Source organism: Phyllobates terribilis, unplaced genomic scaffold, assembly GCF_046119375.1.
Source record: "Phyllobates terribilis strain yellow unplaced genomic scaffold, ASM4611937v1 Scaffold_13__5_contigs__length_258822181, whole genome shotgun sequence".
Taxonomy (NCBI): domain Eukaryota; kingdom Metazoa; phylum Chordata; class Amphibia; order Anura; family Dendrobatidae; genus Phyllobates; species Phyllobates terribilis.
Genome location: NW_027362773.1, coordinates 196,530,981 through 196,558,684, shown reverse-complemented (window position 1 = coordinate 196,558,684; position 27,704 = coordinate 196,530,981). Strand labels below are relative to the sequence as shown.

Sequence of the window (27,704 nt, the reverse complement as noted above, 5' to 3'; positions counted from 1 at the left end):
GCTCAGCATATTTTAGGCTGCACTTGTGCTGATAAACTTGGCTCAAAGTTGGGTTTTTACTTATTTTGGATGGTGCATTCTCATAACTTAACTTAGCGAAGCATGCTTTTAAGACAGACCAAAGGCTGACAACTCTTGCGAAGTATCTTTAAAGGGGTTGTCCTATGAATAAAGTATCATTTCTGTGTTACATTACATGAAATGTAGCAAATCTTCAAATTCTCTTTTTTTTTTCAAAATGTTACTGTTTATTTATATTGTTACTTGTGATGAGCGAGCGTGCTCATTGAACCCTTTAACTGAGCACTCTCGGATGCTTACCGAGTAGCTTTGGAGTGCTCATATATTATGTTCGAGTCTCTGCGTCTGCATGATTTATGGCTGTTAGACAGCCTGAACACATGTGAGGATTCCCTAACAAACAGGCAATCCCTGCATGTGTTGAGGCTGTGTAACAGCCATAAACCATGCAGACGCATGACTCGAACATGATATACGAGCATGCCGACGATACTCGGTAAGCACCGAAGGGCAAAGGGTTGAACGAGCATGCTCGCTCATCACTAATTGTTACATATTTGTTATGGAGCTACTTATTTTCTATAATTTTTTTATGTTTGACTACATTAACACAATAAAAAGATTTTTAGAAACTCCATATTCTTTTTTTCCTGTGGCAGAACCATGTACAAGCTTGTTGGGGGGGGGGGGGGGTCAGGATGTAGCTGTAATTGGTACTAATTTGCTTTATATATATTATATATATTTTTATCACTTTTTATTCATTTTTGGAAGGAAGGAGGAACACAAGGCAGCTATTCTGAAATGATTTAACCAGATCTGATAAGGCAGGCCAATATTATGGAACCACTAAATTGCAATAAAATAAACGTCTTACTTCCAAAACCAGAGTTTCATTGGTAGGACCCGCTGCATAAAGACTTTCTGGTTGCTGTGTTGATCTTTGATAAATGAAAGTGGTCCCAGCAAACGGGAACTTTCCAGGCCAATCAATGGTCCATTCCCCAGTCAAATAGTACTTTCCATTAAGGTTTCTCACAGCGATGTAACTGGTGGAATGCTGGAGCTCTCGGAAATGGATACTTCTTGCTCCAACCGGCACAGTGACAACAGTATAGTAGTCTGTGCAAGAAGAAAGAACAGTGAGAACTAGTGAGATTAGCCAGCAGGTTTCATTTATTCTACAGTAGACTATCTGGGATTAGAAAAATATGGCTATCATATCTATCATTCTGATTCTATTTATTTATCTATCTATTATCTATATATTATCAATAATCTATCTATCTATTGCCTATAGACTATACTTTTAAAATTAAGGCACATAATGTGCAAATTAGCCAGTTTGCCTGTGCCCACCAGGCAGATGTCTATCAATCTATCAAACTAATACTATCATCTATCAATTCATCCATCTATCCATCCATCCATTCCTCTATTCATCTATCTATTCATCTATCAATCTATCTATTCATCTATCAATCTATCTATTCATCTATCATCCATCTATCCATCAATCCATCCATCTTTCTATCTATCCATCCATCCATTCCTCTATCCATCTATCCATCCATCTATCCATTAATCTATAGTATCCACCTATTCATTCATCTATCCATCTCTCCATTCATCTATCCATCTTTCTATCTATCTATCTATCTATCTATCTATCTATCTATCTATCTATCTATCTATCTATCTATCTATCTATCCACCCATCCATCCATTCCTCTATTCATCTATCAACCTATCCATTCCTCTATCCATCTATCCATCCATCTATCCATTTATCTATAGTATCCACCTATTCATTCATCTATCCATCTATCCATTCATCTATCCATCTATCATCCATCTTTCTATCTATCTATCTATCTATCTATCTATCTATCTATCTATCTATCTATCTATCTATCTATCTATCCATCCAGCCACCCATCCAACCATTCCTCTATTCATCTATCCACCTATCCATTCCTCTATCCATCTATCCATCTATCATCCATCCATCCATCCATCCAGCTATCTATCATCCTTACTCAGGAGCCAAGTGATGGTCTTTAGTGTGGTGCCACCTGATAGCCATTTGCACCTACCCTTGTATCCAAGCCTTACTAAGACTATAACATCCTTGGACTCACTGAAGGAGGTTGTTGATGGATATGGGGCACTGGAGTCATCGGTTGGAAGCTACTGTTCTAGATCACTAGAAGATCTTACCGTTAGTTTTGTGATGGTTCAGATACTGTCCTCTGTAAAACTTGCATGTAGAATTAGCACCTTTACAGACTCCGCAGGCATCCAAAGCTGCTTTTGATCCGAGAACATAATCACACCCTACAAGCTGGCACCGGAATTTACAGAAATGAAATGTGCGTTAGGAGACTGTGAGTGTCGGAACGTATCATATCACAGGATGCAGACAGATCATTTCTTCAAGCTGTCACCGAGCCAATGTGAAATTAAAATCCATTCACTTTCCTGCACAGTACATTTAGTTAGATGATATTTTACCCCACAACAGATAATAGAAATCTCAATGCAACCAATTAATTAAGTGCTTAGTTAAAGGTTGTTCTGCGGTTAATATGAATTACACATCATTTATTCTGACATTTTATGGTAGTTTTATGTTTCAGAGTCAGTTAAAATTTCTGTTTTGTGTAATTGGTATTGTATGGGTAAATATGCGTAGCAGTTTCAACAAAACCAACCATAGGGATTTTATATATATTGTATGCAAATTGCCTCTTCAGAGAAAAAGAGGACTTGTACTCTATAGCGCCACCTATTGGAAGTAGCAATCCTACAAGTCACAATCAACCCTTTAACGAGTCGTGCAATATGACTTAGAATAAAAGCCAAATCAGAATCTCAATTTGCAGACACGGTGTCTCTGGCTGTTGCCCCTCGTCAGTGCAAAGTATGAGAAATGATTTGGCTAGATGAGAGGCTCTGGACTGAGGTCTAAGGGGTAACGTTTCTCTTTATGTAGAGTGACACACCAGCTCTGGCACGTCAAGGTAAGGAGGCTTATTCGCCATGCAATACTCCTCTGAGAAATTTAATATGCAAATTGCCTCTTATATATATTGTGAAAGAGTCACTGGTGTTATATAAGGGGAGGTATGTGTCACTCAGGTTGCTCTCCTGTGTGAATTGAGACCTACTGAATTTCTGCCAGCATGTTATATGCTGGGGGTTAACTCTTTTAAAGGGTGTGGTTTTATGTGAAAGACATAGACGGGAGGGATGTCATTCACCATACCTCCCCTCAGGGTGTGGCTAAGCATAGTTTAAATGTTCAGTCCTGTTTTTTTTCTGTGTTATTGGTGAGTCTTGAGAGACAAGTCTCCAGGCTGTGTAACTTCAGCTCAGAGAGGAGTTGAAGGTGCTGCAAATTGGTGCAGGGCAACCAGCACACATATGGACTGTGTTATCATTGGCTTTTGTTTTACCTTTATGCCAGCAAGGCTGAGTTTATTTTTGCACCTGGGCCGTGGGGTACTCGGCAGCTCGGCTGGTCGGTGTTGGGAGTGTCACAGTGGCGGTGACCCGGTCTGTGACCCAGGGCAGTCAATAAAAGGGGATCTTGAGAAAAGGGGAATTAAAGTTTTATATAAATGTTCGTGACACCACCTGTAGTATGCGGCTATATGGAGCCACCGCTGCGGTGCAGATCCTCTGGAGCTGATGATGACGCAGCAGAGTTGGTTCAGCTCTCCACAGGCAGAGCTTAGCTCCAGGGCAGGAAATGGTGATGTTATAGATGTTGCTGTGCAGTATAGTGCAGGGGATGGTGACGATAATAACCAGTCCACAACTTAATGGCGGTTTCCTCTTATCTTTACTTGCGGTGGTTAGGCAGACTGGGGCACGGGTACTAACTGGTAGTAGAAGTCCGGGCGGCCTGGAAGCGAGTTGGGAATCCACCTCGCCAGGTGAAGTTGGAGGCCTTCCCTTTGCGATTAATCTCTTTGGCCCTGCTGCTTATAGCTGTGCTGTGGCCCTCGTCCCTGAGTAAAACGTATTTGTACTCACCCGTATGGCAGGCAGCTCGGGCCTTCCTGGAGTGTCGCTCCCACGAGGCGGTGCTGGGCCCTATGTGCTGCTGAGCCTCCGGGCGTCTGATGCGGCCAGGAGACTTGCAGTCTCCTGCCCTCCGGTTTCTGCTGCTGGGCCTTCAGTGCCTCACAACCTCGGACTCAGGTTCTTCTATGCTCCTCTCTGGGGTGAGCTGCCTTACAGCTTCACTCCCCAGGTCTTTTTTCTTCGCTGTCCTGTCTTCCACTCCTCTCACTAACTCTAACCAACCCCACCTCCAGATTCCAGTTGCTAAGGGGACGAGCTCCCCTTGCTGGTCTGGAGCCAGGAAAGTGTTGCATGTTAGTATACCTGACTAGGGGGCCTCTGCTTGCTTCCAGGCATGGCATCACCTCTTGAGAGGGAGGCAATGCCACTGTGGCAACCGCACCCCTGGGGTGCCACATTCCCCCCTAGTTAAATTCAGTACTCCCGGACTGAGGATACCTTTTTGAATTAACAATTAACGATAACAATTCACATTACAAATAGGTTACAAAGTCAAAAATTACAAAAACCCAACAAAAATGTATAGCAGTCACTGCGGCGCTTAGTCTTTACGCCACAATCCGGATAACTAAAATTTGGCTGGTGGGAACCGCATCAACCCACTTTGTGTATCGTCCCTGGGCGTGGCTTCAGGGCACTCTGTTGTTGGGCCTGGTCTTTGGCCACGCCTGCGGTTTATTTTCAAGGCCACTTACTAACTATTTTCAATATTGTCCTGACCACACATAGTCCTGTGGTCCAATTGTCCATAAATTTAACAACTATATATATCCAAGATTATTTAACGGTTACAACTATATGTAACATACACTTTAGTTCCTCCAACGGGCAGGGAGCTGACCTTTAGTACTACTACATAGTACATTTGTTGTCACTGACCTACCCTGGTCCCTAGTGTCTACCCCTGGTGTGGTGGGTTCAATGTGAGCTACACTACGGGTAGTCAGATGTAACACGGTAGGCTGGGTAATCTCCTACGAATTCTTTGGCTCACCCTGGGTACGACAGGTTCACTGCTAGCAGAGGGTAGATTCTCCTAATCTGCTGCTGATGAGGCATCTGTCTCTGGGGCCGATTGGTCTCTCTGCTGTTCTGGAGCCTCTGCAGCTTCCGGTGAGGCCGCTTGGAGAAAGGTCTGGACCGGTACCACAATTGCTCTGTTCACCTGCGTCCAAGATCGGGGAAATGCTCCAAGGACTGTCTGGACCGTTTCCTCCACTTTTTCTATGGGCTGAGGGCTGTCTTGGTCTTCTTCCCTGTGTTTCAACTGTTCAGGGCATATCTTCAGGTGGTCTCTTGAGAAGTTTCCCCTCCATTTTTGCTGATGAGGCACACTTTGGTGTTATCGTAATTCGAGGGTAGGACGGTGTATGGCTCAACCTCAACACTGGTCATCTAATTTATGAACTCGTCTCTTCCTCTTGAGTACCTGTTCTCCAGGTGATAAGGGAACTGCAGGTGCATGCTGATTGTAAGTTTTCTCCTGCTTCTGTCTTGCCTGGGACAAACTTCTCTCCACACATTTTTGCACCTTGTGGTATTGTTGTTGCCGCTCTGTATTCCAATCTGCATCTGGTGATGTCGTCTCTGGTGTTAAGACTCCCATGTCTAAGTCGATGGGTAGCTTACCAGGTCTTGCTCTCATCAGGTAAGCGGGTGTACAGTTGGTGGAGTTCACCGGGATGTGGTTATATAGGTCCACCAAATCTGGTAACTTCTCTGGCCACAGGCTACGTTCTTCAAGGGGCAACGTCTTCAACAGGATTATTACCACCTGGTTCATTTTCTCGCACAACCCGTTGGTCTGGGGATGATACGGCGTCGTCCTTATCTTCTTGCAGCGGTACAAGTTACAGAATTCCTGGAACACTTCTGCTTCAAAGGCTGGACCTTGGTCGGTCAGCACTCGTTCAGGGTAACCGTACGGGCGACAAAAGTGTTGTTGAAGCGCTTTGGCTGCCGTTTGAGCCATCTGATCTGTCAATGGCACTACTACCAAGAACCTGGAATAGTGGTCTACTATGGTGAGAGCGTAGACATAGCCTGACCGGCTTGAGGCTAGCTTCACATGGCCCAAGGCTACCAGTTCAAGTGGTTGTTTGGTGATTATGGGCTGCAGGGGAGCCCTCTGGCTATCACGGTCTTTCCATCTCAGGTTGCAGGGACCACATTCTTGACACCATCTCTCGATTGCTTTCCTCATGGCAACCCAGTAGAATCGCTCACGTAGCAGGACTTCCAACTTCTTCCACCCTAAGTGTCCTGCTCCATCGTGGTATGCTTCTAAGACCATTGGCGCATCCCGCTTCAGGACTACCACCTGCCAGACCAGTTCGTGTGTCCGGGAGTTGATACTTCTTCGACACAGCTTTCCCTCATAAATGAACAGTTTGCCCTTCTCCTTCCACAACTGTTGGGTCTCCTGTGGAGCATCTGGATCAGGGTGCAAGTCAGCTTGTGTCAGCAACTCCTTTACCAGGCGGACAGCCGGGTCGCTATCCTGCGTCTCTGCCCATCTATGGTGGGGCAATGGGTTGAACGTGGCCTCTGTGTTGGCGGAGCGCTTGTCCCTCACACAGTGGGAGCACTGGGTCACCCCGTGATGATGGAAAGCGGGTAGCTCTATCTCCTCCAGCTCTTCCGGGTCTTCTCCCCCATCTGGCAAGTTGGGCATCCTGGACAGCGCATCAGCATTTGTGTTTTTATGCCCCGCCCGATACTTAATGGTAAACTCGTAGTTAGACAGTCGAGCCATGCATCGTTGTTCTAGGGCACCAAGCTTCGCAGTCTCCAGGTGCGTTAGCGGGTTGTTATCCGTGAAGACTGTAAATCTGGAGGAGGTGAGGTAATGTTTGAAGTGCTCTGTTACAGCCCAGACTATGGCTAAAAACTCCAACTTGAAGGAACTATAGTTGTCGGGGTTCCTTTCCGTGGGCCGGAGCTTCTTGCTGGCATAGGCAATCACTCTCTCTCTGCCTTGCTGTACCTGGGACAGCACCGCTCCCAATCCCACGTTGCTGGTATCCATATGAAGTATAAAGGGTTGGCCATAGTCGGGGTAGGCCAGGACTTCGTCTCCAGTAAGAGCCATTTTCAGTCGAGTGAAAGATTCGTCTTTTGGTTTACCCCATTTGAACGGAGGTTTCGGGTTCTTGGCCTTCTTGGACTGGCCCACTAAGCGGTCCTGCATGGGTGCCGCTATCTTGGTGAAACCCTTGATGAATCTCCTGTAGTAGCCTACCAGCCCGAGGAACTGCCGAACTTCCTTGATAGTGGAGGGACTTGGCCATCCCTTGATCACAGTGACTTTTTCAGGGTCTGGTGCTACACCTTCGGCGCTTACCACATGACCTAGGAACTGCATCTTGGGCTTTAACAGGTGGCACTTGGACGGCTTTACCTTCAGGCCAAAACCAGATAGGGCTTCAAACACCTCGGCTAGGTGCTCCAGGTGGTCTTCATGTGTCTCCGAGTAGACAATTACGTCGTCTAGGTACAGAAGGACGGTTTCGAAGTTTTTGTGTCCTAGGCAATACTCCATTAACCGCTGGAAGGTTCCTGGGGCGTTGCAGAGCCCGAATGGCATGCAGTTGAACTCGCTGAGGCCCATTGGTGTTGTAAAAGCGGTCTTTTCTCTGTCCGTCTCTGCCACAGGAACCTGCCAGTACCCACTGGTGAGATCCAAAGTGGAGAAATAGCTAGCTGATCTCAATGTTGCTAATGATTCCTCAATTCAGGGTAATGGGTAGGCATCCTTATGTGTAATGCGGTTAATCTGCCTGTAATCAACACACATCCTAATTGTACCATCCTTCTTTCTAACGAGAACTAATGGAGCTGCCCAGGGGCTACAGCTATCTCTGATCACCCCAGCCTCCTTCATCTCCCGTAACATTCCTTTGGCACATTGATAGTGAGCTGGGGGTACACGTCGGTACCTCTCTTTAATGGGCGGATGATCTCCTGTGGGGATATGATGTTGGACCCCTTTTACCTGCCCAAAGTCTAGTGGGTGTTTGCTGAAGACTCGCTCATATTCTTGGACCACCCGGTATACTCCATGCTTTTGGTGCAAAGGGGTGGAGTCAGTGCCCACTTGTAGCTTCTGACACCAATCCTCCATCTGCCCCTTGAAGCCATTATACTCCGCCGGTTTGGATGGAGGCAAGGGTTCCACTGTCTTTATTGCGTTGTTACTGACAGTGAATAACTTAGCAAGGGTAGCATACCGGGGAAAATGGACCTCTTTCTCCCCACAATTCAGGATGCGTATCGGTACTCTCCCCTTGCGGACATCGACTACCCCCCTGGCTGTCAAGATGGTGGGCCTACTATCAGAGTACACAGGTTCTACCAGGGCCTAATAATCTTGACCCCTGAGACCGATTGCTGCCCGACACCATATTAACATTTCACTCCTAGGGGGCATTGCAATGGGGAATGCATCACTCATTCTGACACTGCCAACTTCTCCTCCAGACCGCTCTACCTGTTGTCTTTTCATCAGGGCTCTGATTTCCTTCTGCAGAACTCGCTGCTGACTGGAACTGGCAGTCTCTGCGACCTTCTGCAACAAAAGAATAATTTCCCCAAGACAATTCTCTATCACATTGGTGCCTATAGTTATCATAGGATGACTTTCTTGGCGATCAATATCAACAATAATCATTCCTTGTGATAGCAATTCTACTCTGCCAACCTTTATGGTCACCTTTTTATACCCCACCTGAGGCAAGGGCTGACCATTGTTGGCATAGATGTTAAGATGTTCATCTGGACTGCGGGTAATGTTGGAATCAGTCCAGTATCATTTATAAAGGATATATGGCATTGTTGTCATTCATCGGGATGCCATCAAGCACGACAGGTAGGACCGGTCGTCCTCCCACGTACTTGTTTCGCCAGCTTTGTGGGCCTGGTCGTCTTACTCCTGGGGGTTGGCCCTCTGCCCCAGGGGTTGCTCATTTTAAATCTCAGAATCTTGCAAAGTGCCCCGCCTTTTGACAGCAGCGGCAGATGGGTTGTCCGTCCTGGTTGTAGCGATCGCTGTTCCTCCCTCTGGTCGGTGGAATTCTTCTCTGCCGTCGCCATGGGATGTCATCTGGACTGGAAGCCAGCTGGATCTTTTCCTTCGGAGACACTTGCATGGCCTGCACGGTTTTGGTTAGTGTAGCCATACTTTTGGTCAGCTCCTGGACCTGAAGGCGTAGGTCTGCAGACGGGTCATTATCTAGGGGCTGCGCGTCAGCCTCCACGGGTGCTGGGGAAAAGGACGCCACCTCCTGGTGGTATGTGATAGCTGGGTGCCGGAGGGATGCAGTGCCACCTGTGGTTGGTTCTCGTAGCACCCTGATGGCTCTGTCTTTAAATTGCGCAAAGTCCAGATCAGGGTTTTGCAGAGCCATAATGCGCAGCTGTGTCCGGTGAGCGTTAGACAGGAGCCCCTCAATAAACTGCTCAGTTAGCAATCTGTCCTCGTCTCTCACACTGTCGGGGTCTACCTGTTTAATGGCCCGCAGCGCCTCCTGCAGGTTTAGAGCCTAGTCCCACACACTGTCCTGCACCCTTTGTTTGCACCCGTACAACTTCATTTTAATCTCTGCTGGGTGTCAAAGGTATCTTTCAACCGGGCAAGTATTTCCTTAACAATGCCTTTGTCCCTGCCCGGCCAGGACTTTACCTCTCTCTGGGCTGCACCAATTAGCTGGCCTATGAGGATGCTGACTTTTTGCTCCTCAGACAGGGAGTACACTTTAAACAAACTGCACAGTCTCCCCTCAAAGTCGCTCAGGGTGTGCAACTCCCCTGAGTACTGGGGCAACCACGCCGCCCCTGGTATATATGGCATTGATAACGGCATTACAGTGGGGGCGGCCGCGCCCGCGGCTGAATCCTCTCCCAGGTTGGGCATCTTCCTCCCCCCTAGTGAACCTCAGCCAGGTCCTGGGTTTCTGCTGACGTACCAGTCTGCTGCTCTGCAGGTCACTGTACAGCTGCACTCTTGCTGCACAGCTTCTCACACTTGTATTCACAGAGCTGCAGCAGCTGGGTGGATGGGATCACACAGCACAGGGCTCCAGCAGCTGTATGGATGGGATCACACAGCACAGGGCTCCAGCAGCTGTATGGATGGGATCACACAGCACAGAGCTGCGGCAGCTGGGATGGATGGATGGGATCACACAGCCCTCTGCATGGGGAGGCGACAATCTTCCCCCTCAGTCTGATGCAAAGGGGAAGGCTGGCACCTTTCAGCCTGAGTGACAGACAACTCTGGTACAGTCTATGCAAGTGGGAGGGGCCTATTTTGGCACCGATTCTGAGGCTCCGTCCACGATGGGACACCCCGCATATCATTAACTCCGCATGTGCTACAGTAATGGCTGCAGTTTATACAGTTATACACAGTCTTTGTGGCACACAGAACCCGGTTTTACCGGGCTTCGTGAATCCTGTTCGTGACGCCAAGTTAACGTACCCCTTGGGCCGCGGGGTACTCGGCAGCCGGGCCGGTCGGTGCTGGGGGTGTCACAGTGGCGGTGACCCAATCCGTGACCCAGGGCGGTCAATAAAAGGGGATGTTGAGAAAAGGGGAATTAAAGTTTTATATAAATGTTCGTGACGCCATCTGTGGTATGCGGCTATATGGAGCCGTCGCTGCGGTGCAGATCCTCTGGAGCTGATGATGACGCAGCAGAGTTGGTTCAGCTCTCCACAGGCAGAGTTTAGCTCCAGGGCAGGAAATGGTGATGTTATAGATGTTGCTGTGCAGTGTACTGCAGGGGATAGCGCAGGTAATAACCAGTCCACAACTTAATGGCGGTTTCCTCTTATCTTTACTTGCCGTGGTTAGGCAGACCGGGGCACGGGTACTAACTGGTAGTAGAAGTCCGGGCGGCCTGGAAGCAAGTTGGGAATCAACCTCGCCAGGTGAAGTTGGAGGCCTTCCCTTTGCGCTAATCTCTTTGGCCCTGCTGTGCTGTGGCCCTCGTCCCTGAGTAAAACGTATTTGTGCTCACCCGTATGGCAGGCAGCTCGGGCCTTCTTGGAGTGTCGCTCCCACGTGGCGGTGCTGGGCCCTATGTGCTGCTGAGCCTCTGGGCGTCTGATGGGGCCAGGAGACTTGCAGTCTCCTGCCCTCTGGTTTCCGCTGCTGGGCTTTCAGTGCCCCACAACCTCAGACTCCGGTGTCCGATTCTTCTATGCTCCTCTCTGGGGTGAGCTGCCTTACAGCTCCACTCTCCAGGTCTTTTCTCTTCGCTGTCCTGTCTTCCACTCCTCTCACTAACTCTAACTAACCCCGCCTCCAGATTCCAGTTGCTATGGGGAGGAGCTCCCCTTGCTGGTCTGGAGCCAGGAAAGTGTTGTATGCTAGTATACCTGACTAGGGGACCCCTGCTTGCTTCCAGGCATGGCATCACCTCTTGTGAGGGAGGCAATGCCACTGTGGCAACCGGACCCCTGGGGTGCCACATTGACCTAATAAACCTGCAGACATAACCGTTCCTGTGTCTACTTCCGACTGCAGCCGAGTGAGTCATCTTGCCACAATATGGATACTATAGAAGCAATTTAAAATTAACCAAATGTCTTATCCGTTGCCATTAGGATAAAATTTCGGTGAGCTCAAATTGTTGTCTTATCAAGATGACATTTTGAAGTCAACGCAGTGATCAACTTTTCTCGGACTTTAAGAAAAATTCTCGTGATCAACATTTATTATTGGTCTCACGGGTGTGTCAGGTGTGACTGACAGTCATTCTGGTTCCAGCTGTAGCAGGCCATTGTGCTTGGCTCTGCAGGCACCTTCTTGATCTTTCCATCTCTGCAGTGCAGTGATATGCTGCTCTCTCTAGGACCTAGAAGTTATCTTCAATTTCTGCTGCTAATTGACACACCCTTGCTGGATGTTTAAATGCCCTCAGTGTCTCCAGAGAGTCACTGGTGATAGCTCTATTTTCCTCTGTCCAGGCTTGAAGTACTAGTAGTCGGCTAGTGGCTTCTTGGAGTTCCATTGGAGGATAGTCGGCGTGATCTCTCTGGTGTCTTCTCAAGCTAAGTATATTCCCTTTTCTGTTTACGTGTTTGTTTTTAGTTGCAGTGGGGGCTGACTAGTGTTCACCCCATCCTCTCCGTAACTATGGCCTATCGCTAGGGGCAGTCAGGGATTAGGTTTCCTGCTCGGCAATAGGTGCGGAACCTATTTAGGGACGCTAGGGGAGACAGGGTGTTGTCAGACCTGCCTAGGGTCTCCACTCCCTCTTTCCTTAGTGTTTGGGTTTCCTCCACCTCTTTCCGTCGATGTGCACTTAGTCTTTCCTTCACCCTGCATGACAATTGGAGCACACCATGACCAGCCATTTCTCTGCAGCTAAAATGTTATATTACGTGGCAGCAAACATGAGCGAATTGATTTGCAATTGTTTGAATTCCTTACGAATTTCCAGAAAAATGTAATAGAATCCAAATTTTTGGTGATTGTATTTGGACAAATCCAGCAAAATGGCGGCCAACCAGAGATCATTTTGCTTGATTATATTGAAGGCCAGGAAGGGGTTAAATTGTAAGTGTTAAACCTGTCCTAATTCCGTCTCTAACTTGTCCTACCACAGCAGTCTCCTCTTCTGATCAGTCTTCTCTTTAGAACGATCTTCGGTACGAGTCTTCCGACGCTGACTAGTCTTCACATAGTCATGTGTGCTTCCTCATGCAGTCAAGTGGGGGTAAAGCATGGCATTGATGTCAATGATACTTTCCATACCTCATATGATTGCATGGGGCAACACACATGACCATGTGAGGACTAGTCAGCAATGAAAGACCAAGGACTGAAGAAGGATCTGAAGGAGCGTCAAAAACTGTTGCGGCAGGACAGGTGAGGGTAAGCATTGGATATGTATAATTTTTATTTTATTTTACTACCCCTTGCCTGCTCTCCGTTTATTATGCTTTGAGGTTCAAAGAGAGTCATTTTGGGGCAGATGTGAATTTTTAGGGGGTCAATTCAAATCTGCCAAACTATTCTAGGAAATCTGCCTAAATTAATTTTTGGGAGAATCGCTCATCCTCTATGCGCCAGCTACTCAGATTAAAGTCTGGTCAAGTAATTCTTGAGCAAGAGCTGCTTTACTAGAGTGGATCCAAAGTAAAGTCAACATGTCAAAAAGTGTTCATGAGACAATTCCTTTAACTCTGGAAAAACTAAGTTGACTGAGGAGGACCAGAGAAATCATATTGAAGGGAATTTACTAAGACCATTCATCAGAATTAAACTGACTAATCGTTATAGTCCATAAAATCCTTTGTTAAGGAACCAACATCATACCAAGTGAACCACCTTGATGAGCCAACTTACCACATAAATAAGTTAAAGGTGTTAAAGAAGCCATGCCTACCCTTGGAATCTATCTTCTGCTCCAGCATTGCGGCTCCAATGGTCTCCTTTCCACCAATTACCTGACTCTCCAGCCTATCAGTGGCCTCAATAGTCACGTCACTGGTAGTTGTATTGTCTTCACTTCAGGTTCAGCAAGGAGAACATCACAGTAGCAGTACTGGAATGAAGGGCAGATTCTGGGCTTAAGTGTGACTTCTTTAATTCTTTTATCAGGATGGTTTTCCATTAGTAAATTTTTAATAAAGAGCAGAAGAACCCTTTAAAACATACAAATGTAAGTAAAAATACACAATAAGGTGAATTTCTAACTTGGTCAACCACTTAAACTCAAGGTGCTAAAGTTCATACCTTAGTAGAGGTCTCCTGAGATGACACCAGAGTATATTTAGCTAGTGGAGCTATTTAGTTAAAGGCCCATTAAAACTACCCGATTTGGCTCATTGGTGAGCACCGATCAACCAAATATGTCAACTTCAAACAAAAACTGTATGAGGAATATTGATTGTTAATACCAACATTCTGTCACCATACAGCATCAAGTTTTCAGCAGAACAACCCACGATCACCCAAAATTGGTAGTGTCATTACGCCTTAGAGTTAATAACTATGGACAGCATGAATCAGACACTGGCTGTGTTGCTGCAGTTGTATATTTTTAAGACAGAAATGTTGTGGCCTTTCAGAGAAAACATACTTTTAAAAGCTGTCCGGGGACTATGCGTCTTGGATGACTAGTCTCAATACAAGACACTGCCAGCTTGGTAATTGGTAATTTATGTACAAAAGCTTTACCTCGCAACTGCCGTCAATACAGATGTCGAGTCCATTGGCAGAGCACGGAGTTCCATCCTTTACTTTGTTGGACAGCGCAAAGAAAAAGTCAAAATCTTCAGCCGTACAGTACAATTTGCAGATATTCTCCTCTGGAACAGACATAAGAGATTTACATGAGAACTATCATCAATTTTCTTGAGTCATACAATTCATATATCAATGGAGATAACGCACTAAGATCCGATACTTATTAGACCTTATTTCTAATATGTTGTGTCTGCAATGATAATGGCAACGTTTATTACGCCTTTTGGTCTAGATGTCACAATAGATTTGAGGGGTCCTGAAAATCCTTTAGAACCTCAGCCAAACTCAACTCAGTTTGTCTGACAAGTTATATTAAATGTTTTTGGATTTTTACTAAACTTAAGGTGGCGGACCATAGATGAGATACTAGAAGGCTGCAACGGATACTTGCAGCAATTTTTCTACTGTTGGGAAAGAAAAGAAAAAAATTGCCCCAGTACTTTCTGACAACTTGATCTCATTTGAATGATAATGGGATAGATAAAAAAAATCTGAAAATCATTTTATTAAAAATGTATGTTGTCTTTTTAAACTCTGAAAAAAGACTCCAATGTGTCGGCCACGAGGCATCTCACATCTGTCTAACTTGCTGCCTGTTGTCAGGTGTAATCAGCCTCTAGCAGTAGAGACATTGAGCTGAATTACTGGAAGTGGGGTTAGGACTCTGTCTCTCTACAGGAAGAGAGGGCTGGTCTTTGTTTCTCAACAGGAAGAAGGAGTGGTTCTTTGTCTCTCTATGGGAAGGGGAGACAGGTCTTTGTCTCTCTACAGGAAAAGGGGGAGGGTCTTTGAATGTCTATAGAAAGAGGGGGAGAGTCTTTGTCTGGCTATAGGAAGAGGGGGAGGGTCTTTGTCTCTGTACAGGAAGAGGGGGAGGGTCTTTGTCTCTGTACAGGAAGAGGGGGAGAGTCTTTGTCTCTCTATAGGAAGAGTGGGGTCTTTGTCTATATAGGAATAGGGGGAGGGTCTTTGTCTGTCTATAGGAAGAGGGGGTGGGTCTTTATCTGTGTATAGGAAGAGGGGGAGGGTCTTTGTCTGTCTATAGGAAGAGGGGGAGGGTCTTTGTCTGTCTATAGGAAGAGGGGGAGGGTCTTTGTCTGTTTATAGGAAGAGGGGGAGGGTCTTTATCTCTGTACAGGAAGAGGGGGAGGGTCTTTGTCTCTCTATAGAAAGAGTGGGGTCTTTGTCTCTCTATAGGAATAGGGGGAGGGTCTTTGTCTGTCTATAGGAAAAGGGGGTGGGTCTTTGTGTATAGGAAGAGGGGGAGGGTCTTTGTCTGTCTATAGGAAGAGGGGGAGGGTCTTTGTCTCTGTACAGGAAGAGGGGGGGTGTCTTTGTCTGCCTATAGGAAGAGTGGGGTCTTTGTCTCTATATAGGAATAGGGGGAGGGTCTTTGTCTGTCTATGGGAAGAGGGGGTGGGTCTTTGTCTGTGTATAGGAAGAGGGGGAGGGTCTTTGTCTGTCTATAGGAAGAGGGGGAGGGTCTTTGTCTCTGTACAGGAAGAGGGGGAGGGGCTTTGTTTCTCAACAGGAAGGAGTGGTTCTTTGTCCCTCAACGGGAAGGGGCTACGGGTCTTTGTCTCTCTACAGGAAAAGAGGGAGGGTTTTGTCTCTCTATAGGAATAGGGGGAAGGTCCTTGTCTGTCTATAGGAAGAGGGGGAGGGTCTGTGTCTGTCTATAGGAAGAGGGGGAGGGTCTATGTCTGTCTATAGGAAGAGTTGGGGGGTCTTTGTCTCTGTACAGGAAGAGGGAGAGGGTCTTTGTCTCTCTACTGGAAGGGGGGATGGGTCTTTGTCTCTGGACAGGAAGAGGGGGAGGATCTTTGTTTCTCAACAGGAAGAAGTGGTTCTTTGTCCCTCTATGAGAAGGGGTGATGGGTCTTTGTCTCTGTACAGGAAAAGAGGGAGGGTCTTTGTCTCTATATAGGAATAGGGGGAGGGTCTTTGTCTGTCTATAGGAAGAGGGCGAGGGTCTGTGTCTGTCTATAGGAAGAGGGGGAGAGTCTTTGTCTGCGTATAGGAAGAGGGGAAGGGTCTTTGTCTGTTAATAGGAAGAGGGGGAGGGTCTTTGTCTCTGCACAGGAAGAAGGGGAGGGTCTTTGTCTCTCTATAGGAAGAGTGGGGTCTTTGTCTCTCTATAGGAAGAGGGGGAGGGTCTTTGTCTATCTATAGGAAGAGGAGGTGGGTCTTTGTGTATAGGAAGAGTGAGAGGGTCTTTGTCTGTCTATAGGAAGAGGGGGAGGGTCTTTGTCTGTCTATAGGAAGAGGGGGAGGGTCTTTGTCTCTCTATAGGAAGAGGGGGAGGGTCTTTGTCTGTCTATAGGAAGAGGGGGTGGGTCTTTGTGTATAGGAAGAGAGGGAGGGTCTTTCTCTGTCTATTGAAGAGGGGGAGGGTCTTTGTCTCGCTATAGGAAGAGTGGGGTCTTTGTCTCTCTATAGGAATAGGGGAGGGTCTTTGTCGGTCTATAGGAAGAGGTGGTGGGTCTTTGTGTATAGGAAGAGGGGGAGGGTCTATGCCTCTCTATAGGAATAGGGGGAGGGTCTTTCTCTGTCTATAAGAAGAGGGGGTGGGTCTTTGTCTGTGTAGAAGGAAGAGGGGGAGGGTCTATGTCTGTCTATAGGAAGAGTTGGAAGGTCTTTGTCTCTGTACAGGAAGAGGGGGAGGGTCTTTGTCTCTCTACTGGAAGGGGGGATGGGTCTTTGTCTCTGGACAGGAAGAGGGGGAGGGTCTTTGTTTCTCAACAGGAAGAAGTGGTTCTTTGTCCCTCTATGAGAAGGGGTGACGGGTCTTTGTCTCTGTACAGGAAAAGAGGGAGGGTCTTTGTCTCTCTATAGGAATAGGGGGAGGGTCTTTGTCTGTATATAGGAAGAGGGGGAGGGTCCGTGTCTGACTATAGGAAGAGGGGGAGGGTCTTTGTCTGTCAATAAGAAGATGGGGTGGGTCATTGTGTATAGGAAGAGGGGGAGGGTCTTTGTCTGTTTATAGGAACAGGGGGAGGGTCTTTGTCTCTGTACAGGAAGAGGGGGAGGGTGTTTTTCTCTCTATAGGAAGAGTGGGGTCTTTGTCTCTCTATAGGAAGAGGGGGAGGGTCTTTGTCTATCTATAGGAAGAGGGGGTGGGTCCTTGTGTATAGGAAGAGGGGGAGGGTCTTTGTCTATAGGAAGAGGGGGAGGGTCTTTGTCTCTCTATAGGAAGAGTGGGGTCTTTGTCTCTCTATAGGAATAGGGGAGGGTCTTTGTCTGTCTATAGGAAGAGGGGGTGGGTCTTTGTGTATAGGAAGAGGGGGAGGGTCTATGTCTGTCTATAGGAAGAGGGGGAGGGTCTTTGTCTGTTTATAGGAAGAGGGGGAGGGTCTTTATCTCTGTACAGGAAGAGGGGGAGGGTCTTTGTCTCTCTATAGAAAGAGTGGGGTCTTTGTCTCTCTATAGGAATAGGGGGAGGGTCTTTGTCTGTGTATAGGAAGAGGGGGAGGGTCTTTGTCTATCTATAGGAAGAGGGGGAGGGTCTTAGTCTCTGTACATGAAGAGGGGGAGGGTCTTTGTCTATAGGAAGAGTGGGGTCTTTGTCTCTATATAGGCATAGGGGGAGGGTCTTTGTCTGTTTATAGGAAAAGGGGGTGGGTCTTTGCGCATAGGAAGAGGGGGAGGGTCTATGTCTGTCTATAGGAAGAGGGGGAGGGTCTTTGTCTGTTTATAGGAAGAGGGGGAGGGTCTTTATCTCTATACAGGAAGAGGGGGAGGGTATTTGTCTCTCTATAGAAAGAGTGGGGTCTTTGTCTGTCTATAGGAATAGGGGGAGGGTCTTTGTCTATAGGAAAAGGGGGTGGGTCTTTGTCTGTGTATAGGAAGAGGGGGAGGGTCTTTGTCTATCTATAGGAAGAGGGGGAGGGTCTTAGTCTCTGTACATGAAGAGGGGGAGGGTCTTTGTCTATAGGAAGAGTGGGGTCTTTGTCTCTATATAGGCATAGGGGGAGGGTCTTTGTCTGTTTATAAGAAGAGGGGGTGGGTCTTTGTCTGTGTATAGGAAGAGGGGGAGGGTCTTTGTCTGTCTATAGGAAGAGGGGGAGGGTCTTTGTCTCTGTACAGGAAGAGGGGGAGGGTCTTTGTCTGTCTATAGGAAGAGGGGGAGGGTCTTTGTCTGTCTATAGGAAGAGGGGAAGGGTCTTTGTGTATAGGAAGAGGGGGAGGGTCTTTGTCTGTTTATAGGAAGAGGGGGAGGGTCTTTATCTCTGTACAGGAAGAGGGGGAGGGTCTTTGTCTCTCTTTAGAAAGAGTGGGGTCTTTGTCTCTCTATAGGAATAGGGGGAGGGTCTTTGTCTGTCTATAGGAAAAGGGGGTGGGTCTTTGTCTGTCTATAGGAAAAGGGGGTGGGTCTTTGTCTGTGTATAGGAAGAGGGGGAGGGTCTTTGTCTATCTATAGGAAGAGGGGGAGGGTCTTAGTCTCTGTACATGAAGAGGGGGAGGGTCTTTTTCTATAGGAAGAGTGGGGTCTTTGTCTCTATATAGGCATAGGGGGAGGGTCTTTGTCTGTTTATAGGAAAAGGGGGTGGGTCTTTGCGTATAGGAAGAGGGGGAGGGTCTATGTCTGTCTATAGGAAGAGGGGGAGGGTCTTTGTTTATAGGAAGAGGGGGAGGGTCTTTATCTCTGTACAGGAAGAGGGGGAGAGTCTTTCTCTCTCTATAGAAAGAGTGGGGTCTTTGTCTCTCTATAGGAATAGGGGGAGGGTCTTTGTCTGTCTATAGGAAAAGGGGGTGGGTCTTTGTCTGTGTATAGGAAGAGGGGGAGGGTCTTTGTCTATCTATAGGAAGAGGGGGAGGGTCTTAGTCTCTGTACATGAAGAGGGGGAGGGTCTTTGTCTATAGGAAGAGTGGGGTCTTTGTCTCTATATAGGCATAGGGGGAGGGTCTTTGTCTGTTTATAAGAAGAGGGGGTGGGTCTTTGTCTGTGTATAGGAAGAGGGGGAGGGTCTTTGTCTGTCTATAGGAAGAGGGGGAGGGTCTTTGTCTCTGTACAGGAAGAGGGGGAGGGTCTTTGTCTGTCTATAGGACGAGGGGGAGGGTCTTTGTCTGTCTATAGGAAGAGGGGAAGGGTCTTTGTGTATAGGAAGAGGGGGAGGGTCTTTGTCTGCTTATAGGAAGAGGGGGAGGGTCTTTATCTCTGTACAGGAAGAGGGGGAGGGTCTTTGTCTCTCTTTAGAAAGAGTGGGGTCTTTGTCTCTCTATAGGAATAGGGGGAGGGTCGTTGTCTTTCTATAGGAAAAGGGGGTGGGTCTTTGTCTGTGTATAGGAAGAGGGGAAGGGTCTTTGTCTGTCTACAGGAAGAGGGGGAGGGTCTTTGTCTCTGTACAGGAAGAGGGGGAGGGTCTTTGTCTGTCTATAGCAAGAGTGGGGTCTTTGTCTCTATATAGGCATGGGGGAGGGTCTTTGTCTGTCTATAGGAAGAGAGGGAGGGTCTTTGTCTGTGTATAGGAAGAGGGGGAGGGTCTTTGTCTGTCTATAGGAAGAGGGGGAGTGTCTTTGTCTGTCTATAGGAAGAGGGGGAGGGTCTTTGTCTGTCTATAGGAAGAGGGGGAGGGTCTTTGTCTGTCTATAGGAAGAGGGGGAGGGTCTTTGTCTGTCTATAGGAAGAGGGGAGGGTCTTTGTTTCTGTACAGGAAGAGGGGGAGGGTCTTTGTTTCTCAACAGGAAGGAGTGGTTCTTTGTTCCTCAACGGGAAGGGGCGACGGGTCTTTGTCTCTCTACAGGAAAAGAGGGAGGGTCTTTGTCTCTCTATAGGAATAGGGGGAAGGTCCTTGTCTGTTTATAGGAAGATGGGGGAGGGTCTGTGTCTGTCTATAGGAAGAGGGGGAGGGTCTTTGTCTGTGTTTAGGAAGAGGGGGAGGATCTTTGTCTCTGTACAGGAAGAGGGGGGTCTTTGTCTCTCTATAGGAATAGGGGGAGGGTCTTTGTCTGTCTATAAGAAGAGGGGGTGGGTCTTTGTCTGTGTATAGGAAGAGGGGGAGGGTCATTGTCTGTTTATAGGAAGAGGGGAAGGGTCTTTATCTCTGTACAGGAAGAGGGGGAGGGTCTTTGTCTCTCTATAGAAAGAGTGGGGTCTTTGTCTCTCTATAGGAATAGGGGGAGGGTCTTTGTCTGTCTATAGGAAAAGGGGGTGGGTCTTTGTCTGTGTATAGGAAGAGGGGGAGGGTCTTTGTCTATCTATAGGAAGAAAGGGAGGGTCTTTGTCTCTGTACATGAAGAGGGGGAGGGTCTTTGTCTGTCTATAGGAAGAGTGGGGTCTTTGTCTCTATATAGGCATAGGGGGAGGGTCTTTGTCTGTTTATAGGAAGAGGGGGTGGGTCTTTGTCTATCTATAGGAAGAGGGGGAGGGTCTTTGTCTCTGTACAGGAAGAGGGGGAGGGTCTTTGTCTGTCTATAGGAAGAGGGGGAGGGTCTTTGTCTATAGGAAGAGGGGGAGGGTCTTTGTCTGTCTATAGGAAGAGGGGGAGGGTCTTTGTCTCTGTACAGGAAGAGGGGGAGGGTCTTTCTCTTTCTATAGAAAGAGTGGGGTCTTTGTTTCTCTATAGGAATAGGGGGAGGGTCTTTGTCTGTCTATAGGAAAAGGGGGTGGGTCTTTATCTGTGTACAAGTAAACAATGGTGCAGCGGTCTCAGGGAGCGCCAAAGGAATACTGGACAATTTAGTAGATGTCAACCGACTTTTATTCTTCAGGTGATGAAGACGGCTTAGACCGTTGAAACGCGTTGTGGCAGTGGTATTGGAGGAAGAATAAAAGTCGGTTGACATCTACTAAATTGTCCAGTATTCCTTTGGCGCTCCCTGAGACCGCTGCACCATTGTTTACTTGTGAGATATCTCCATGCGGAGCTAAAGCGGCAGGAGCGGCCTGGTCTATTTGGATGTTTGAGGACCTGCGGTATCCAACCACCGGGTTAAACTACTGAGGACCTGCGGTGACGTGGTATCTGGTCCAGCAGGATCGTGTGACCACTTGAGGAGCACGGAGTTGCGAGGCAAACACCGACAGGACGGTACTACAAATAGAGGTGACCCGGAGCCTCATTAATTACACGCTTAATCTTGGTTGTGTAGACGTACACAACCTTCACAGGTGAGTGTACTGGCACTTTTTAAATTCAGCAAATAGCCCTGTGAGTCTACACATGCGCCCTTTCTTTTCTTTTCACATTTATCTGTGTACAGGAAGAGGGGAAGGGTCTTTGTCTGTCTATAGGAAGAGGGGGAGGGTCTTTGTCTCTGTACAGGAAGAGGGGGAGGGTCTTTGTCTGTCTATAGGAAGAGTGGGGTCTTTGTCTCTATATAGGCATGAGGGAGGGTCTTTGTCTGTCTACAGGAAGAGGGGGTGGGTCTTTGTCTCTGTACAGGAAGAGGGGGAGGGTCTTTGTCTGTCTATAGGAAGAGTGGGGTCTTTGTCTCTATATAAGCATGGGGGAGGGTCTTTGTCTGTCTATAGGAAGAGGGGGTGGGTCTTTGTCTGTGTATAGGAAGAGGGGGAGGGTCTTTGTCTGTCTATAGGAAGAGGGGGAGGGTCTTTGTCTCTGTACATTAAGAGGGGGAGGGTCTTTGTCTGTCTATAGGAATAGGGGGAGGGTCTTTGTCTGTCTATAGGAAGAGGGGGAGGGTCTGTGTCTGTCTGTAGGAAGAGGGGAAGGGTCTTTGTCTGTCTATAAGAAGAGGGGGAGGGTCTTTGTCTGTGTATAGGAAGAGGGGGAGGGTCTTTGTCTGTTTATAGGAACAGGGGGAGAGTCTTTGTCTCTGTACAGGAAGAGGGGGAGGGTCTTTGTCTCTCTATAGGAAGAGGGGGAGGGTCTTTGTCTATCTATAGGAAAGGGGGGGTGGGTCTTTGTGTATAGGAAGAAGGGAAGGGTCTTTGTCTTTAGGAAGAGGGGAGGGTCTTTGTCTGTCTATAGGAAGAGTGGGAGGGTCTTTGTCTCTCTATAGGAAGAGTGGGGTCTTTGTTTCTCTATAGGAACAGGGGGAGAGTCTTTGTCTGTCTATAGGAAGAGGGGGTGGGTCTTTGTGTATAGGAAGAGGGGGAGGGTCTTTGTCTGTCTATAGGAAGAGGGGGAGGGTCTTTGTCTCTCTATAGGAAGAGTGGGGTCTTTGTCTCTCTACAGGAATAGGGGAGGGTCTTTGTCTATAGGAAGAGGGGGTGGGTCTTTGTGTATAGGAAGAGGGGGAGGGTCTATGTCTGTCTATAGGAAGAGGGGGAGGGTCTTTGTCTCTCTATAGAAAGAGTGGGAGGGTCTTTGTCTCTCTATTGGAATAGGGGGAGGGTCTTTGTCTGTCTATAGGAAAAGGGGGCGGGTCTTTGTCTGTGTATAGGAAGAGGGGGAGGGTCTTTGTCTATCTATAGGAAGAGGGGGAGGGTCTTTGTCTCTGTACATGAAGAGGGGGAGGGTCTTTGTCTGTCTATAGGAAGAGTGGGGTCTTTGTCTCTATATAGGCATAGGTGGAGGGTCTTTGTCTGTTTATAGGAAGAGGGGGTGGGTCTTTGTCTGTGTATAGGAAGAGGGGGAGGGTCTTTGTCTGTCTATAGGAAGAGTGGGGTATCTGTCTCTATATAGGCATAGAGGGAGGGTCTTTGTCTGTTTATAGGAAGAGGGGGAGGGTCTTTGTCTGTGTATAGGAAGAGGGGGAGGGTCTTTGTCTATCTATAGGAAGAGGGGGAGGGCCTTTGTCTCTGTACAGGAAGAGGGGGAGGGTCTTTGTCTGTCTATAGGAAGAGGGGGAGGGTCTTTGTCTGTCTATAGGAAGAGGGGGAGGGTCTTTGTGTATAGGAAGAGGGGAGGGTCTATGTCTGTCTATAGGAAGAGGGGGAGGGTCTTTGTCTGTTTATAGGAAGAGGGGGAGGGTCTTTATCTCTGTACAGGAAGAGGGGGAGGGTCTTTGTCTCTCTATAGAAAGAGTGGGGTCTTTGTCTCTCTATAGGAATAAGGGGAGGGTCTTTGTCTGTCTATAGGAAAAGGGGGTGGGTCTTTGTCTGTGTATAGGAAGAGGGGAATGGTCTTTGTCTGTCTATAGGAAGAGGGGGAGGGTCTTTGTCTCTGTACAGGAAGAGGAGGAGGGTCTTTGTCTGTCTATAGGAAGAGTGGGGTCTTTGTCTCTATATAGGCATCTGGGAGGGTCTTTGTCTGTGTATAGGAAGAGGGGGTGGGTCTTTGTCTGTGTATAGGAAGAGGGGAAGGGTCTTTGTCTGTCTATAGGAAGAGGGGGGGGTCTTTGTCTCTGTACAGGAAGAGGGGGAGGGTCTTTGTCTCTATATAGGCATGGGGGAGGGTCTTTGTCTGTCTAGAGGAAGAGGGGGTGGGTCTTTGTCTCTGTATACGAAGAGGGGGAGGGTCTTTGTCTGTCTATAGGAAGATGGGGGAGGGTCTTTGTCTCTGTACAGGAAGAGGGGGAGGGTCTTTGTCTATAGGAAGAGGGGGAGGGTCTTTGTCTGTCTATAGGAAGAGGGGGAGGGTCTTTGTCTCTGTACAGGAAGAGGGGGAGGGTCTTTGTTTCTCAACAGGAAGGAGTGGTTCTTTGTCCCTCAACGGGAAGGGGCGACGGGTCTTGGTCTCTCTACAGGAAAAGAGGGAGGGTCTTTGTCTCTCTTTAGGAATAGGGGGACGGTCCTTGTCTGTCTATAGGAAGATGGGGGAGGGTCTGTGTCTGTCTATAGGAAGAGGGGGAGGGTCTTTGTCTGTCTATAGGAAGAGGGGGTGGGTCTTTGTGTATAGGAAGAGGGGAGGGTCTATGTCTGTCTATAGGAAGAGGGGGAGGGTCTTTGTCTGTTTATAGGAAGAGGGGGAGGGTCTTTGTCTCTCTATAGAAAGAGTGGGGTCTTTGTCTCTCTATAGGAATAAGGGGAGGGTCTTTGTCTGTCTATAGGAAAAGGGGGTGGGTCTTTGTCTGTGTATAGGAAGAGGGGAATGGTCTTTGTCTGTCTATAGGAAGAGGGGGAGGGTCTTTGTCTCTGTACAGGAAGAGGAGGAGGGTCTTTGTCTGTCTATAGGAAGAGTGGGGTCTTTGTCTCTATATAGGCATCTGGGAGGGTCTTTGTCTGTCTACAGGAAGAGGGGGTGGGTCTTTGTGTATAGGAAGAGGGGAAGGGTCATTGTCTGTCTATAGGAAGAGGGGGGGGTCTTTGTCTCTGTACAGGAAGAGGGGGAGGGTCTTTGTCTCTATATAGGCATGGGGGAGGGTCTTTGTCTGTCTAGAGGAAGAGGAGGTGGGTCTTTGTCTCTGTATACGAAGAGGGGGAGGGTCTTTGTCTGTCTATAGGAAGATGGGGGAGGGTCTTTGTCTCTGTACAGGAAGAGGGGGAGGGTCTTTGTCTATAGGAAGAGGGGGAGGGTCTTTGTCTGTCTATAGGAAGAGGGGGAGGGTCTTTGTCTCTGTACAGGAAGAGGGGGAGGGTCTTTGTTTCTCAACAGGAAGGAGTGGTTCTTTGTCCCTCAACGGGAAGGGGCGACGGGTCTTGGTCTCTCTACAGGAAAAGAGGGAGGGTCTTTGTCTCTCTTTAGGAATAGGGGGAAAGTCCTTGTCTGTCTATAGGTAGATGGGGGAGGGTCTGTGTCTGTCTATAGGAAGAGGGGGAGGGTCTTTGTCTGTCTTTAGGAAGAGGGGGAGGATCTTTGTATCTGTACAGGAAGAGGGGGGTCTTTGTCTCTATATAGGAATAGGGGGAGGGTCTTTGTCTATCTATAAGAAGAGAGGGTGGGTCTGTGTATAGGAAGAGGGGGAGGGTCTATGTCTGTCTATAGGAAGAGTTGGGGGGTCTTTGTCTCTGTACAGGAAGAAGGGGACGGTCTTTGTCTCTCTACTGGAAGGGGGGATGGGTCTTGTCTCTGGACAGGAAGAGGGGGAGGGTCTTTGTTTCTCAACAGGAAGAAGTGGTTCTTTGTCCCTCTATGAGAAGGGGTGATGGGTCTTTGTCTCTGTACACGAAAAGAGGGAGGGTCTTTGTCTCTCTATAGGAATAGGGGGAGGGTCTTTGTCTGTCTATAGGAAGGGGGGTGGGTCTTTGTGTATAGGAAGAGGGGGAGGGTCTTTGTCTGTCTATAGGATGAGGGGGAGGGTCTTTGTCTGTCTATAGGAAGAGGGGGAGGGTCTTTGTCTCTCTATAGGAAGAGTGGGGTCTTTGTTTCTCTATAGGAATAGGGGGAGGGTCTTTGTCTGTCTATAGGAAGAGGGGGTGGGTCTTTGTGTATAGGAAGAGGGGGAGGGTCTATGTCTGTCTATAGGAATAGGGGGAGGGTCTTTGTCTGTCTATAGGAAGAGGGGGAGGGTCTTTGTCTCTCTACAGGAAGAGTGGGGTCTTTGTCTCTCTACAGGAATAGGGGAGGGTCTTTGTCCATAGGAAGAGGGGGTGGGTCTTTGTGTATAGGAAGAGGGGGAGGGTCTATGTCTGTCTATAGGAAGAGGGGGAGGGTCTTTGTCTCTCTATAGGAAGATGGGGAGGGTCTTTGTCTGTGTATAGGAAGAGGGGGAGGGTCTTTGTCTGTCTATAGGAAGAGGGGGAGGGTTTTTGTTTATAGAAGAGGGGGAGGGTCTTTGTCTCTCTATAGGAAGAGTGGGGTCTTTGTCTCTCTATAGGAATAGGGGAGGGTCTTTGTCTGTCTGTAGGAAGAGGGGGTGGGTCTTTGTGTATAGGAACAGGGGGAGGGTCTTTGTCTCGCTACAGGAAGTAGGGGAATGGGTCTGTGTCTCTCTACAGGAAGTAGGGGAATGGGTCTTTTTCTCTCTACAGGGAGGGGTCAGGTCTTTGTCTCTCTACAGGAAGTAGGGGAATGGGTCTTTGTCTCTCTACAGGGAGGGGGTCAGGTCTTTGTCTCTCTACAGGAAGTAGGGGAATGGGTCTTTGTCTCTCTACAGGGAGGGGGTCAGGTCTTTGTCTCTCTACAGGAAGTAGGGGAATGGGTCTTTGTCTCTCTACAGGAAGGGGGTCAGGTCTTTGTCTCTCTGTCTATAGGAAGAGGGGAAGGGTCTTTGTCTGTCTATAAGAAGAGGGGGTGTGTCTTTGTCTGTCTATAGGAAGAGGGGGAGGGTCTTTGTCTCTCTATAGCAAGAGTGGGGTCTTTGTCTCTATATAGGAATAGGGGGAGGTTCTTTGTCTCTCTACGGGAAGTCTTTGTCAGGTCTTTATATCTCTATAGGAAGAGGGGGAGAGACTTTGTATCTCTATAGAAATAGGGGGAGGGTCTTTGTCTGTCTATAGAAAGAGGGGGAGGGTCTTTGTCTGTCTATAGGAAGAGGGGGAGGGTCTTTGTCTCTGTACAGGAAGAGGGGGGTCTTTGTCTCTCTATAGGAATAGGGGAGGGTCTTTGTCTGTCTGTAGGAAGAGGGGGTGGGTCCTTGTGTATAGGAACAGGGGGAGGGTCTTTGTCTCGCTACAGGAAGTAGGGGAATGGGTCTGTGTCTCTCTACATGGAGGGGGTCAGGTCTTTGTCTCTCTACAGGAAGTAGGGGAATGGGTCTTTGTCTCTCTACAGTGAGGGGATCAGGTCTTTGTCTCGCTACAGGAAGTAGGGGAATGGGTCTTTGTCTCTCTACAGAAAGGGGGTCAGGTCTTTGTCTCTCTACAGGAAGTATTGGAATGGGTCTTTGTCTCTCTACAGGGAGGGGGTCAGGTCTTTGTCTCTCTACAGGAAGAGGGGGAGGGTCTTTGTCTGTCTATAGGAAAAGGGGGAGGGTCTTTTTCTCTCTATAGGAATAGGGGGAGGGTCTTTGTCTGTCTATAGGAAGAGGGGGAGGGTCTTTGTCTGTCTATAGGAAGAGGGGGAGGGTCTTTGTCTATAGGAAGTAGGGGAGGGTCTTTGTTTATAGAAGAGGGGGAGGGTCTTTGTCTCTCTATAGAAAGAGTGGGGTCTTTGTCTCTCTATAGGAATAGGGGAGGGTCTTTGTCTGTCTGTAGGAAGAGGGGGTGGGTCTTTGTGTATAGGAACAGGGGGAGGGTCTTTGTCTCGCTACAGGAAGTAGGGGAATGGGTCTGTGTCTCTCTACAGGGAGGGGGTCAGGTCTTTGTCTCTCTACAGGAAGTAGGGGAATGGGTCTTTGTCTCTCTACAGGGAGGGGTCAGGTCTTTGTCTCTCTACAGGAAGTAGGGGAATGGGTCTTTGTCTCTCTACAGGGAGGGGGTCAGGTCTTTGTCTCGCTACAGGAAGTAGGGGAATGGGTCTTTGTCTCTCTACAGGAAGGGGGTCAGGTCTTTGTCTCTCTACAGGAAGTAGGGGAATGGGTCTTTGTCTCTCTACAGGGAGGGGGTCAGGTCTTTGTCTCTCTACAGGAAGTAGGGGAATGGGTCTTTGTCTCTCTACAGGGAGGGGGT

General features: G+C 48.1%; 1 protein-coding gene across 1 annotated transcript in view; it reads right to left on the bottom strand.

Annotated features, from left to right (window-relative positions):
* Positions 1–27,704, bottom strand: part of ADAMTS18 (ADAM metallopeptidase with thrombospondin type 1 motif 18) — a 206,695-nt gene that overhangs the window by 36,716 nt on the left and 142,275 nt on the right. The window contains exons 14-16 of the mRNA XM_073659152.1: positions 14,303–14,433; positions 2,242–2,365; positions 899–1,143 (exon numbers count right to left, since the gene is read on the bottom strand). Coding sequence (XP_073515253.1) covers positions 899–1,143; positions 2,242–2,365; positions 14,303–14,433 — 500 coding nt within the window. The remainder of the gene's footprint in view (positions 1–898; positions 1,144–2,241; positions 2,366–14,302; positions 14,434–27,704) is intronic.